The sequence below is a fragment of the Coregonus clupeaformis genome, chromosome 35, assembly GCF_020615455.1.
Source record: "Coregonus clupeaformis isolate EN_2021a chromosome 35, ASM2061545v1, whole genome shotgun sequence".
Taxonomy (NCBI): domain Eukaryota; kingdom Metazoa; phylum Chordata; class Actinopteri; order Salmoniformes; family Salmonidae; genus Coregonus; species Coregonus clupeaformis.
Window position 1 is genome coordinate 41372606 of NC_059226.1, and position 12460 is coordinate 41385065.

Genomic DNA, 12460 nt, shown 5'->3' on the forward strand with positions numbered 1-12460 from the left:
TCAGGTCGGAGCTGTAGAAAGAGGCAAGAGTTCCCAACTTGCAATTCCGAGTTGGAGGGGCGTTCAAAACGCATTTTCCCCAGTCGGAGCTCGTTTTTCTCAGAGTTCCCAGTTGTCTTGAACGCGGCAGAGGTCATGCTGGATTGACAGCATGGCCAATGTATTCAACCTTTTCTGGCCGATCGTGTGTTGAGAGCAAATGTTTATCCTTTTAAGCTTGGAAAAGAGACCCTTAAACCCAGACTTGGACCACACACCATCTCCACTGAATAGCAGGCTAGTGATTGCTTTGCAAAGCTTGCAGTTAGCCACTGATTCCTTCCAAACCACTCATTGTTGAATTTGCGACTTCCAACTTGTTGTGTAATGTTTATGTCCAATGGCCGATGAGCACCGATACGTTTTATCTATAATTTCTCTTCATATGACAAGGATTGAAAAGGATTTGCCAGTAGATTGTCGACTTGATTCATGATGATGACTGCTTGTCTAGCTTGCTAGCTAAGATTTAGAAAGTATGATGTTGACATGATCAATCCAATCAAAGCTACGGTAGATATAACGTGATTTGACGTCATTTTATCTGTGGCCAACGACCTTGAGCCTTCTTGGATGGGCACTTCTAATGTAAAACTATGGCAGCACCCAAGGGTTTTGAATTTTTGAGCTCTCCCCATAGATTTTGCAGTGACGTAGTTTCCCCGTGAGTGACAGAACACAATTCTTTTTTATTTTACATAGTTTGCAAACCGATGTGACACGTATTAATGCCAAAATAACATGCAAAACAGGCAAAAAATATATATACAGTACCAGTCAAAGGTTTGGACACACCTACTCATTCCAGGGTTTTTCTTTATTTTTACTATTTTCTACATTGTAGAAAAATTGTGAAGACATCAAAACTACGAAGTAACACATATGGAATCATGTAGTAACCAGAAAAGTGTTAAACAAATCCAAATACGTAAAAATGTATGCGCACATGACTGTAAGTCGCTTTGGATAAAAGCGTCTGCTAAATGGCATATTATTATTATTATTATTATTATTATAGGTCGGGTGATTGTGGAGGCCAGATCATTACATTTTACATTTACATTTTAGTCATTTAGCAGACGCTCTTATCCAGAGCGACTTACAGGAGCAATTAGGGTTAAGTGCCTTGCTCAAGGGCACAACGACAGATTTTTCACCTAGTCGGCTCGGGATTAGAACCAGCAACCTTCGGGTTACTGGCACAACGCTCTTAACCACTAAGCTACCTGCCGCCCGATCATCTGATGCAGCACTCCATCACTCTCCTTCTTGGTCAAATAGCCCTTACACAGCCTGGAGGTGTGTTGGGTCATTGTCCTGTTGAAAAACAAATGATAGTCCCATTGAGTCTGTTCCAGCCATTATTATGAGCCGTCCTCCCCTCAGCAACCTCCACTGGTTTACAGTGTGTGTGCTTGTGTGTGGTAGTGGTTATATCTCTAGTCTGCTCATTAATATAAGGACACCTTAAGAGACTTACTCTGACGTTACAGAAGTGCAGAGAGGTCTCTCAAGTCTTCAGGAGACCCTTTCCAGAGTTGTCCCAGTCAGCTAAAACAGAAATAAAACCCCCATGTTAGAAAAAGAGACTGACTTGAAAGATAATGAGTTCAGGTTAATTTCCTAATGCATGGTTCAGGGTAAATAAAACCTTCCCTTTTAACTAAGTAGCTACATCAATTGACATCTAAGTTTGAACCAGCATCAGAATCTACAAGGAAAAGAGACAACCACATTCTAAAATGGATACAGTCAAACAGAAAACAAAACAAACAATCTGTGATCGTTTTAGAATAGTGAACAACATCAAGGTCCCCACTTACTGCTGGCTGGAACAAAACCTGAAACAGAGATAAACATCATGTTATTATTGACTCTGATTTGTTGGAATATTACAAGAGAACACAATGTGTGAGAGTATTCCTACTGCATTATCAGATCAAATCAAACATACTTCTACCATCACTAACAACACTGTACAATACTATTGCTTGTAAACCAGTACTATGACTACTACTTCTACACTAACTATATCACAGCTGATAATATCTATGATGACAGTGTAGCCTCCATATGACAATAGAAAGAGGTCTTTCTCACCTCACATTTCTCGCTCTGCTTCTTCTTCCAATGGCAAACCCAACAACAGCAAATTATGGCCAGGACAGCTAAAACCACTCCAATGTGGGGGACAATGTTGTGGGCTGGGTCATCTGTAATCACCCGAACTGGGCATTCAGACAAAAGTGCAAGATAATACATTTCCATCTCAAATGAACTCCAAGCAGTATTCCTGTACATGTAAAAAAAAAAAAAAAAAAACTACAACAAGCAGGAGGTCAATGAGAACATGCAGTCAGAAAGGTAGTGCTCCTGTGCAGATGAGTGAATTTAGAAATATTGGGCACATTCAATAGGAGGGTTGGGTATAGTGTATATTTTAATCTCTCCCTCTTACCCCAGTTGGTCTTGATCTCAGACTCAGTCAGAACCATGATGAAGTCCTCCTTGATACCAGTGACCTGAACCACACACTGATACTTGTTGTTTTTCCACTCCTCAGGCGTCACTGTGAGGTGGGTACTTTTCTGGAAGGTTCCATCATTGTTGGGGAGTGTCTCTCCATGCTCCACATCTTCATGCTGTTCTTGCCCGTCTTTCTGCCAGAACACCATGACTCCACTGGGGTAGAAACCTGTAGCGTGGCAGGTCACTAGAGAGGAAGGGGTCTTCAGGATCAGAGACACTGAGGGAGAGACTGGAGAGAGAGAGTAAAATAGAAAAGAGGGGAGGGAAGAGAGACAGAGAGAGAGAGAGAGAGAGAGAGACACAGAGAAAGACAGAGAGAGAGAGAGAGAGAGAGAGAGAGAGAGAGAGAGAGAGAGACATAATTTCAGTGGGGGATATTTTGAAATGGGCGCAAACTAAAAGCATCTATAGTACCAGTCAAAAATTTGGACACACCTACTCATTCCAGGGTTTTTCTTTATTTTTACTATTTTCTACATTGTATATAATAGTGAAGACATCAAAACTATGAAATAACACATATGGTATCATGTAGTAAACAAAAAAAGTGTTTTTCAACAGGACAATGACCCAAAACATACCTCCAGGCTGTGTAAGGGCTATTTGACCAAGAAGGAGAGTGATGGACTGCTGCATCAGATGACCTGGCCTCCACAATCAACCGACCTCAACCCAATTGAGATGGTTTGTGTCACGGCCGTTGAAGGACGGGTCAGACCAAGGCGCAGCGTGAAATGCATACATGTTTATTATATAAAATAAACACACAAACAAAAACAACAAAACAACGTAACGTGAAGTCCTCAGGCTAAACACAATACAAGCCTATACACGGAACAAGATCCCACAACCAATGATTGCCAATAGGCTGCCTAAGTATGATCCCCAATCAGAGACAACGAGCGACAGCTGCCTCTGATTGAAAAAACACACAACCTAGAATATAAACATAGAGATAACATAGAACTCCACATCCTGACTCAACATACTAGAGTCCCATAAGTCAGGGCGTGACAGTTTGGGATGAGTTGGACCACAGAGTGAAGGAAAAGTAGCCAGCAAGTGCTCAGCATATGTGGGAACTCCTTCAAGACTGTTGGAAAACCATTCCAGGTTAAACTTGTTGAGAGAATCCCAAGAGTGTACAAAGCTGTCATCAAGGCAAAGGGTGGCTATTTGAAGAATCTCAAATATATTTTGATTTGTTTAACACTTTTTTAGTCATGGAAATATGTGTTATTTCATAGTTTTGATGTCTTCACTATTATTCTAAAATGTAGAAAATAGTAAAAATAAAGAAAAACCCTGGAATGAGTAGGTTTGTCAAAACCTTTGACTGGTACTGTATGTACATTTATCAAAATTATACCATAAATTATGGTGGATTTCTGTAGATAATACAGAATCAGTAAAGATAAACGATTTCGGTGGTATAGATGAATGTCACACCAATATGGTGCATTCTGTATAATTAACTAGCCATATTTCACTGTTGTTCCAGAACCCCTCAATGTTCTTAAGTGACATCTATAGTTGTGTAGTACTGGACTTAATTCACAAATCAAAAGATAGATTTCAAGTGTTGCATAAATACAAGGACAAAAGAAAAAAGGGACATTTGTGAATGTTTACCTGTCCTCATCAGAGTGCTCTTCCCATAGTCCAGATACTTCTTCAGCCAGTCAATGCAGGTCTGGGAGATGTAGTTCTTCCAGAATACCAGTCCAGCTTGGTCACTGTTCCACTTGTGCTGAGTGAACACAGCTTGCTGTTTAGGAGCGATCCAAGTGAACCTCTTCATGTCGTACACAAGGAAGTCCTCCCCATCATAACCCAGTTGTCTAAACCCATCTGCTTCTCCAGTCTCATCATCCCATGAGCAGCCATACATATACTGGATATAGTGGTCTCCTGAAAGAGAAAAAGGAGGGTCAGCAACATTGTGCAATCTGTTCTCCAGATTCAGTCTGCCAGTGGGATCTCTAACATCATATATTAGTTGTTCAATCAGACTGGAATAAAACAGAGATCCAACTCAGACCTCTACAGTGTGGTGATGATGTCACACCCCTTCACCACAGAGACAGAGTTGATGAGGAGACTCAAGAGAGTGTGGATCTATTCCACACCAGCTGATGTTGGCTTGGTTCTATCTTCTGTGTTGAAGATGCACATTGTGTTCAGTACAGTAGTGTTATTCTAACAAATGGATGTTGTGTAGGACTGTAGTTTTCAATGAGGTGTGTAAATGAATAAAACACTGTTGATAGATGAAGACTGTCCTCTAGTGATGATGTCAGAGATAAATAGAGGAAGTGAGAGAGGATCCTCTGTTCAGTCAGGAACAACAGGAGAGAGAGATGGAGAGACTAACATGAGGAAGATTGTCTCTCAATAATGTGAGCCTACTGGAGCTGTGTGTGTGTGTGTGGTCCCCAGATCCTGAAGGTGACAGGTGAGTGTGTGGAGGTGTAGAGTTCCCCTGAGAGGCCTGATCAGCCCCAGCAGCAGAGCCCACAGGAGTCACTGGGAGCTGGTCCATTAGAGCAGAGAAGACCAAAGACACATCATCACCACCATCATCATCATCACTACCATCATCATCATCATCATGTTCTGCTGCTCTACTTCTCTCTACCGTCCCATCAGATCAGAGAGACACTCAGAGAGGCTGAGGAGACTACAGCTCTACTGTGGGGGACAGAGGGGGAGCACACAGCTGGACAGTGTGGACAACACACACACACACACACACAGCATGAAAGCCCCACAGAGCAGACTAGAGGGTCTGACTGAGGTATTGACTGACAAATTAAACTTGCACACGTCTCTCAAGCAGAGATCACAGAGAGATCTGACATTCACCAGCCTGCCATTCAGGTAATTGGAGAGTGACCTTACCAATGCCATACGTGCATAAAGATGCTTATAGTTTGATGCCATTTACAGTAGTGGTATGGTCATAGTCATCTGTCCTTCGCACACTTAAAACAGTTTTAAACTGAATGGTGTGCTGGTGTCCAGGAGCAAGAATAGGGACCATACATACAGTAAACATAAGCAGAGAACCAAAGGAGACCATGCTAGATGCTTTCTAGTGCGGAAATCAGCTAATGATGATGTGTGTGAAGGAAACAGAAACAGGAAGGGAGGGGCAGATCTGTACATCTCTGATATTCGAGATCTGTAACCTTAGTCAATTCAATCAATTCTCTAATCCTGATTCATTCTTGTCATTTTGACAGTTTACACAAACACAACTGATCAGATGAGGTTAAGATGAAGGACTTACCTTCACTTTGGTTAAAACGCTGCTTTAGAACATCGACGCCGGCTTTGAAAGTCTGCTGGGAAGCCAATAAATACCCTGTCTCCCTCTCCCAGTACTGTGGGTCTGCTGCCTTGTTCATCCAGTCCTGTTTGGGCACCGCTCTCTGGCTGTTGCTGTCATAGTGATCTATCTGAACACCATCCACCATCCCCACAACCACAAACTCTGGGAAGTTGGGAACTTCAGAAGATGCGTGTAGGAAATACTTCAGGGAGTGAATCACGTGGTCCTCTGTAGCTCAGCTGGTAGAGCACGGCGCTTGTAACGCCAAGGTAGTGGGTTCGATCCCGGGACCACCCATACACAAAAATGTATGCACGCATGACTGTAAGTCGCTTTGGATAAAAGCGTCTGCTAAATGGCATATTATTATTATTATTATACTAGAGGGAAAAAATGTAATGTTAATGTTGAATTCTGAACAGATAATCGTTTTTCAAAGTCATGTAGGCTAAACAGAGGTTTACATTTTCTCTATATTCACTTTTTAGTTTCTCCACACTACTGTTTAATAAACTGGTTGTTTATTAAATATTACTTTGAACACTTTTACTTTTTACCAAAATATGTGTTTTTGTTAAACTGCAGGATGACATTTATAAGGAAAGTTGCAAAGACCGCACGTAACCCCTAGATATTACACATTTTGTGTATCAGACATGGAGAACCAAGAATGTTTTATTAAGAGAATATTTGGAATCAGTGTCTGATATACAGATGGAGACACTGAACACTAAGAACAGTATTGTGAAATGGAACAATGTGATATTCCCAGGCAGATATTTCTGTGGAGTCATTACCTGTGAAACATGGCATCCCTTCCAAATGTACAGCATGTATACTTTCGAAAATATATGGTCCCGTGTGGCTCAGTTGGTAGAGCATGGCGCTTGCAATGCCAGGATTTTGGGTTGGAATCCCACGGGGGACCAGTACAAAAATGTATGCACTCACTATTGTAAGTAGCTCTGGATAAGAGTGTCTGAAAAATAATGTAAATGTAAGTACATTGATAATAACTCAAGCCCAGGAGCACTATCACTATAAGACTGATAGATAAGATGACACTACTTTCTAGCAACTTTACATTTTAACTTTTACTGTATTCATCCCCTGCTAAGAACCACCAAGTGGATTATTCTATCTGATTCAGCGCACACTCAGCTAATGATGATGATGATGATGATGATGATGATGATGATGATGATGTGTCTTTGGTCTTCTCTGTTCTAAGGGACCAAAGCTCCCAGTGACTCACTGTGGGCTCTGGCATCAAAATATACTTTTATGACAGTCTATTAATGGATTATTTTAATTAAGGGGAGAAAAATCCCCAAAACACATATTTACATTTTCTTGATTTTTGTAGGAATAACACTGCAGAGTCCAGGGGCAAAACCTGTCATTGTTCACAGTCCTCTGGGGTGATACTGACATCATATTCAGAGAGGAAGGTAAATGGTCGATTCTGTTTCTCAAAGGTGGCAGAATTGACTGTTTAGCCTCTTTTCTGAATATGTCAGTAGCAGACCAGTGTTGTTATTGAGCAAGCAATAGGCCATGTGAGTAATACCTTTAAACAGGTTAACACTGCAAGGCCGTTGGGCCAGACAGAATACAAATGTACATTCTCAGAGCATGCGCAGATCCAGCTGGCAAGTGTCTTCACTGACACTGACACAAACATACACTACATACCCACACACACACTGTCCCCACACACACCAGATCTGGGACTATAGTTTTAACTATGATTTATGGAAAGTAACTATTTTTCCAGGGGAACAAATAGTTCGTTTGGAGGTGACTACAACTATTTGAATACAAATTACAAATTTTTCTCAGAAAGTGACTACTTTTATAAACTACTTGATAACAAATCTCAGAAAGTGACTACTTTTCTGAAACTATTGGATTGACTGCCTACAACTAATGAGACTCTTTAAAAACACACCACTTCGATACAAGTGACTTTTCATAGCAGGTTAGGAGAGCATTTTCCCTAACCCTACCCTACCATTTTCGTAACCTTACCCTATTTATTCTAACCTGCTATAATAATTATCGTAACATGCTATGAAAAAGTCATAGCTGTATGAAGTGGTGTGTTTTTTCCCCAACGAATGACAGGGCTGTATCTGGAACTACATGTTGAAGATAGAATGAATAGACCACACACACAATACTCCTATACTATTCCAATATATCCGACAGTCATATTTGATCTACACAATACGTTTCTATCTGAACATTTTGTATATATGTACAGGTAGGTATAAATAAGTTGAGATGCTCAACTACTGTATGTCTCTTTCAACATGCCACTGAAAAGCTTGAAAGATGCAATGAAATGTTATGATACCTGAAAATACTGCAGAGTAATTCAAAGCCATTTGCAAATAGCAAATTGGATGCTTAGCATAAATAACGTTGAACCTCTTTGTCCATCTAAACATAAGTGTTCTTGTTTCAAACCATCTTTAAAAGTGATAATTTACTCAGAATACAAACTACACTGAAAAAATATATAAACACAACATGTAAAGTAATGGTCCCATGTTTCATGAGCTGAAATAGAAGATCCCAGAAATGGTCCATATGCACAAAATGATTATTTCTCTCAAATTTTGCACACACATTTGTTTACATCCCTGTTAGTGAGCATTTCTCCTTTGCCAAGATAATCCATTCACCGGACAGGTGTTGCATATCAAGAAGCTGGTTAAATGGCATGATCATTACACAGGTGCACCTTGTGGGGGGACAATAAAAGGCCACTCTAAAATGCTTGAGTTTTGTCACACAACACAATGCCACAGATGTCTCAAGCTTTGAGGGAGTGTGCAATTGGCATGCTGACTGCAGGACTGTCTCGCTTTTTCAAGCGTAGGTCTTTAAGGACTGTGCGAGCACACTTGTTGGGTTCATCTAGCTGACTTCCAAACTGAAGCATGCGGACACCTTAAGCGACCGCTTATATTGCTTATGCCTTGAGCCGGCCCTGGCTGTTCAGACATAATAATAGACCTCATTGTCATATAATGCCTAGAGGGAAAAGTTTGCACAAATCATATTCAATCATAATAACGTTACTTAAAGCTGGAATATATAACTTTTTGGGCGACCCGACAAAACTCCCATAGAAATGTGTTTTAGATTTGGTCCAGTTGGTTTCACACTGCCACATTTCAAACGCACCACAATTTGTAAACAAAGCCATATGTTCGGGCAGGTAGTTCACTTATTGGACAGAATTGGCGGGGAGTCCCACACCACAACAATCATGTATCATCAGATGCGATGTGTTGCGACCATCTAGTTATTACTTTTAATTTGGTACTCCTACCAAAAATGAACCCTCAACGAAACAGCTGAGCATTATGAGAGCTTGTCCCGACTGTGTGCTGTGTATAATGTGGTGGTTCACTATCACAGCAGTAGATGGGAGGCTAGAACCAGACGGAGAAGGCTAGCACTGATGTGTTAGTCCATCATATAGCCACCCTGGCCATTTTCCATCACGCAAGATCTGTCAGGTAATTAATCATGATCTGATGAGAATATCAAACTGCCCCATACAGCGGCCCAGGCAAATTGTGTTCTAACAATAGGAATAGGCTAAATTGGTATTGAATTATGTCTTAGGCCATTGGAAACAAAATAAAAGCATAATTTGTATATGTATTCTCTAGCTGCTCTTTTATATAATTGTCAGCACATATTTCAGAGGCGTTTATCCTCTTTCAACTGCCCATGTGTAGTTTATTTCCTGTGATTGGTCCGGACCTTAGCCGAGCTGTGTTCTCAATTGTAATGAACCGCACCATGGCTCACTTGGGAGAGGACAGAGACCACCCTTTTTGAGCGAACCACGGTACGTTGTTTGGTACGCTCCCGAGTGTGGACAGTGTTCACACCAGTCCAAACGAACCGAACTAAAAGGGGTAAACGCACCAGAATTCGAAAAACCGCACCAAGTATTGGTGTGAAAGCCCCCTAAGAAGTGGTAGATATGGTCTATGTGCGCTATTTCTATGCTTCACAGGCTCAAGATTAGTTTTTGGTCATTGACTTTCGGTTTTGGTTGTACACCAGCTTCAAAATAGATGAAAGTACAATATTTATGGTTATAAAAAATATATTTCACAGCGGTTTTGATGATACAATGATTCTCTACACTATACCTGCTTGTTTTGCCACAAACTGAAATTAGGCGGACTATTAGAATTTTAGAAAACCAGGAAATGGCGGAGCGATTTATGCATTGTGCATCTTTAAATTATAATTGTTTTATCTGTCATTGATTCGGAAGAAAAGACTTACAAAGTTTGTAAAAGTATGTGACGATAATAAGTAAACACATAGGCCCATAGAATTGCATACACCTATTAGGCCTTATACACTGCTCAAACAAAATAAAGGGAACACTTAAACAACACAATGTAACTCCAAGTCAATCACACTTCTGTGAAATCAAACTATCCACTTAGGAAGCAACACTGATTGACAATAAATTTCACATGCTGTTGTGCAAATGGAATAGACAATAGGTGGAAATTATAGGCAATTAGCAAGACACCCCAATAAAGGACTGGTTTTGCAGGTGGTGACCACAGACCACTTCTCAGTTCCTATGCTTCCTGGCTGATGTTTTGGTCACTTTTGAATGCTGGCGGTGCTTTCACTCTAGTGGTAGCATGAGACAGTGTCTGCAACCCACACAAGTGGCTCCAGGTAGTGCAGCTCATCCAGGATGGCACATCAATGCGAGCTGTGGCAAGAAGGTTTGCTGTGTCTGTCAGCGTAGTGTCCAGAGCATGGAGGCGCTACCAGGAGACAGGCCAGTACATCAGGAGACGTGGAGGAGGCCGTAGGAGGGGAAAACAACCCAGCAGCAGGACTGCTACCTCCGCCTTTGTTGCAAGGAGGAGCAGGAGGAGCACTGTCAGAGCCCTGCAAAATGACCTCCAGCAGGCCACAAATGTGCATGTGTCTGCTCAAACGGTCAGAAACTGACTCCATGAGGGTGGTATGAGGGCCCGACATCCACAGGTGGGGGTTGTGCTTACAGCCCAACACTGTGCAGGACGTTTGGCATTTGCCAGAGAACACCAAGATTGGCAAATTCGCCACTGGCGCCCTGTGCTCTTCACAGATGAAAGCAGGTTCACACTGAGCACATGTGACAGACGTGACAGAGTCTGGAGACGCCGTGGAGAACGTTCTGCTGCCTGCAACTTCCTCCAGCAGACCGGTTTGGTGGTGGGTCAGTCGTGGTGTGGGGGTGGCATTTCTTTGGGGGCCGCACAGCCCTCCAGGTGCTCGCCAGAGGTAGCCTGACTGCCATTAGGTACCGAGATGAGATCCTCAGACCCCCTTGTGAGACCATATGCTGGTGCGGTTGGCCCTGGGTTCCTCCTAATGCAAGACAATGCTAGACCTCATGTGGCTGGAGGTGTCAGCAGTTCCTGCAAGAGGAAGGCATTGATGCTATGGACTGGCCCGCCCGTTCCCCAGACCTGAATCCAATTGAGCACATCTGCGACATCATGTCTCGCTCCATCCACCAACACCACGTTGCACCACAGACTGTCCAGGAGTTGGCGGATGCTTTAGTCCAGGTCTGGGAGGGGAGATCCTCAGGAGACCATCCGCCACCTCATCAGGAGTATGCCCAGGCTTTGTAGGGAGGTCATACAGGCATGTGGAGGCCACACACACTACTGAGCCTCATTTTGACTTGTTTTAAGGACATTACAACAAAGTTGGATCAGCCTGTAGTGGTTTTCCACTTTTAATTTTGAGGGTGACTCCAAATCCAGACCTCCATGGGTTGATAAATTTGATTTCCACTGATAATTTTTGTGTGATTTTGTTGTCAGCACATTCAACTATGTAAAGAAAAAAATTATTTAATAAGATTATTTCATTCATTCAAATCTAGGATGTGTTATTTTAGTGTTCCCTTTATTTTTTTGAGCAGTGTAGTAACTAAATAGTCCAGCTACGGAAAAAAGACATCTCTTCCTAAATCTACAATATATAAAACTTTAGACTGACCACCAAATGCTGCATGATGGTGGCGTATTCCCAGGAACAGAAGGATAAAACCCTTCATGCTGACGTTGGTCTTTCGATTTCTGATGTGTTGTCTCTACCAATGCTTCCGTCTTGGGGTGTTCTGAACAAATGACCTGAAATATGTAAAAGACAGTAAGTATGAAGACAGGCTAAAACTGCTTCTCCAATAGAAATCCCCGATCACACTTGTAGGCGATTTCATGGTGACGTTTGCAAGCGAAGCTCATGCGCAGAAAACGTAATCGGGTCTAACGGTCCTCTCGCGCCGAACTGCGCACGTGCAGGCCGTCAACTCAACGGCACTCCTTCAATATAAAGTCGTTTTTGACGAAAATAATAACATCTACGTTTGTCACTTTAACGAAGTTAGAGTAAAAACATGTTCAAATACTTAACGCATTGGCTTGAATCTAGGTTGTGCATGTAGATTTTGAGAAGATTAACAACTAAGGAAGAATCTTTCACTTCTCTCATTGACTC

General features: G+C 41.9%; 1 protein-coding gene across 1 annotated transcript; it reads right to left on the reverse strand.

Annotated features, from left to right (window-relative positions):
- Nucleotides 1-1316: 1316 nt before the first annotated feature.
- Nucleotides 1317-12460, reverse strand: LOC121572497 (class I histocompatibility antigen, F10 alpha chain-like). The gene is made up of 7 exons (XM_045211106.1): nt 12377-12460; nt 11960-12093; nt 4201-4479; nt 2498-2797; nt 2140-2267; nt 1520-1590; nt 1317-1356 (listed from the first exon to the last, which is right to left on the reverse strand). Exons 2-6 carry the CDS (start codon nt 12015-12017, stop codon nt 1558-1560), a joined length of 798 nt encoding a protein of 265 aa, XP_045067041.1. The 5' UTR covers nt 12018-12093; nt 12377-12460; the 3' UTR covers nt 1317-1356; nt 1520-1557.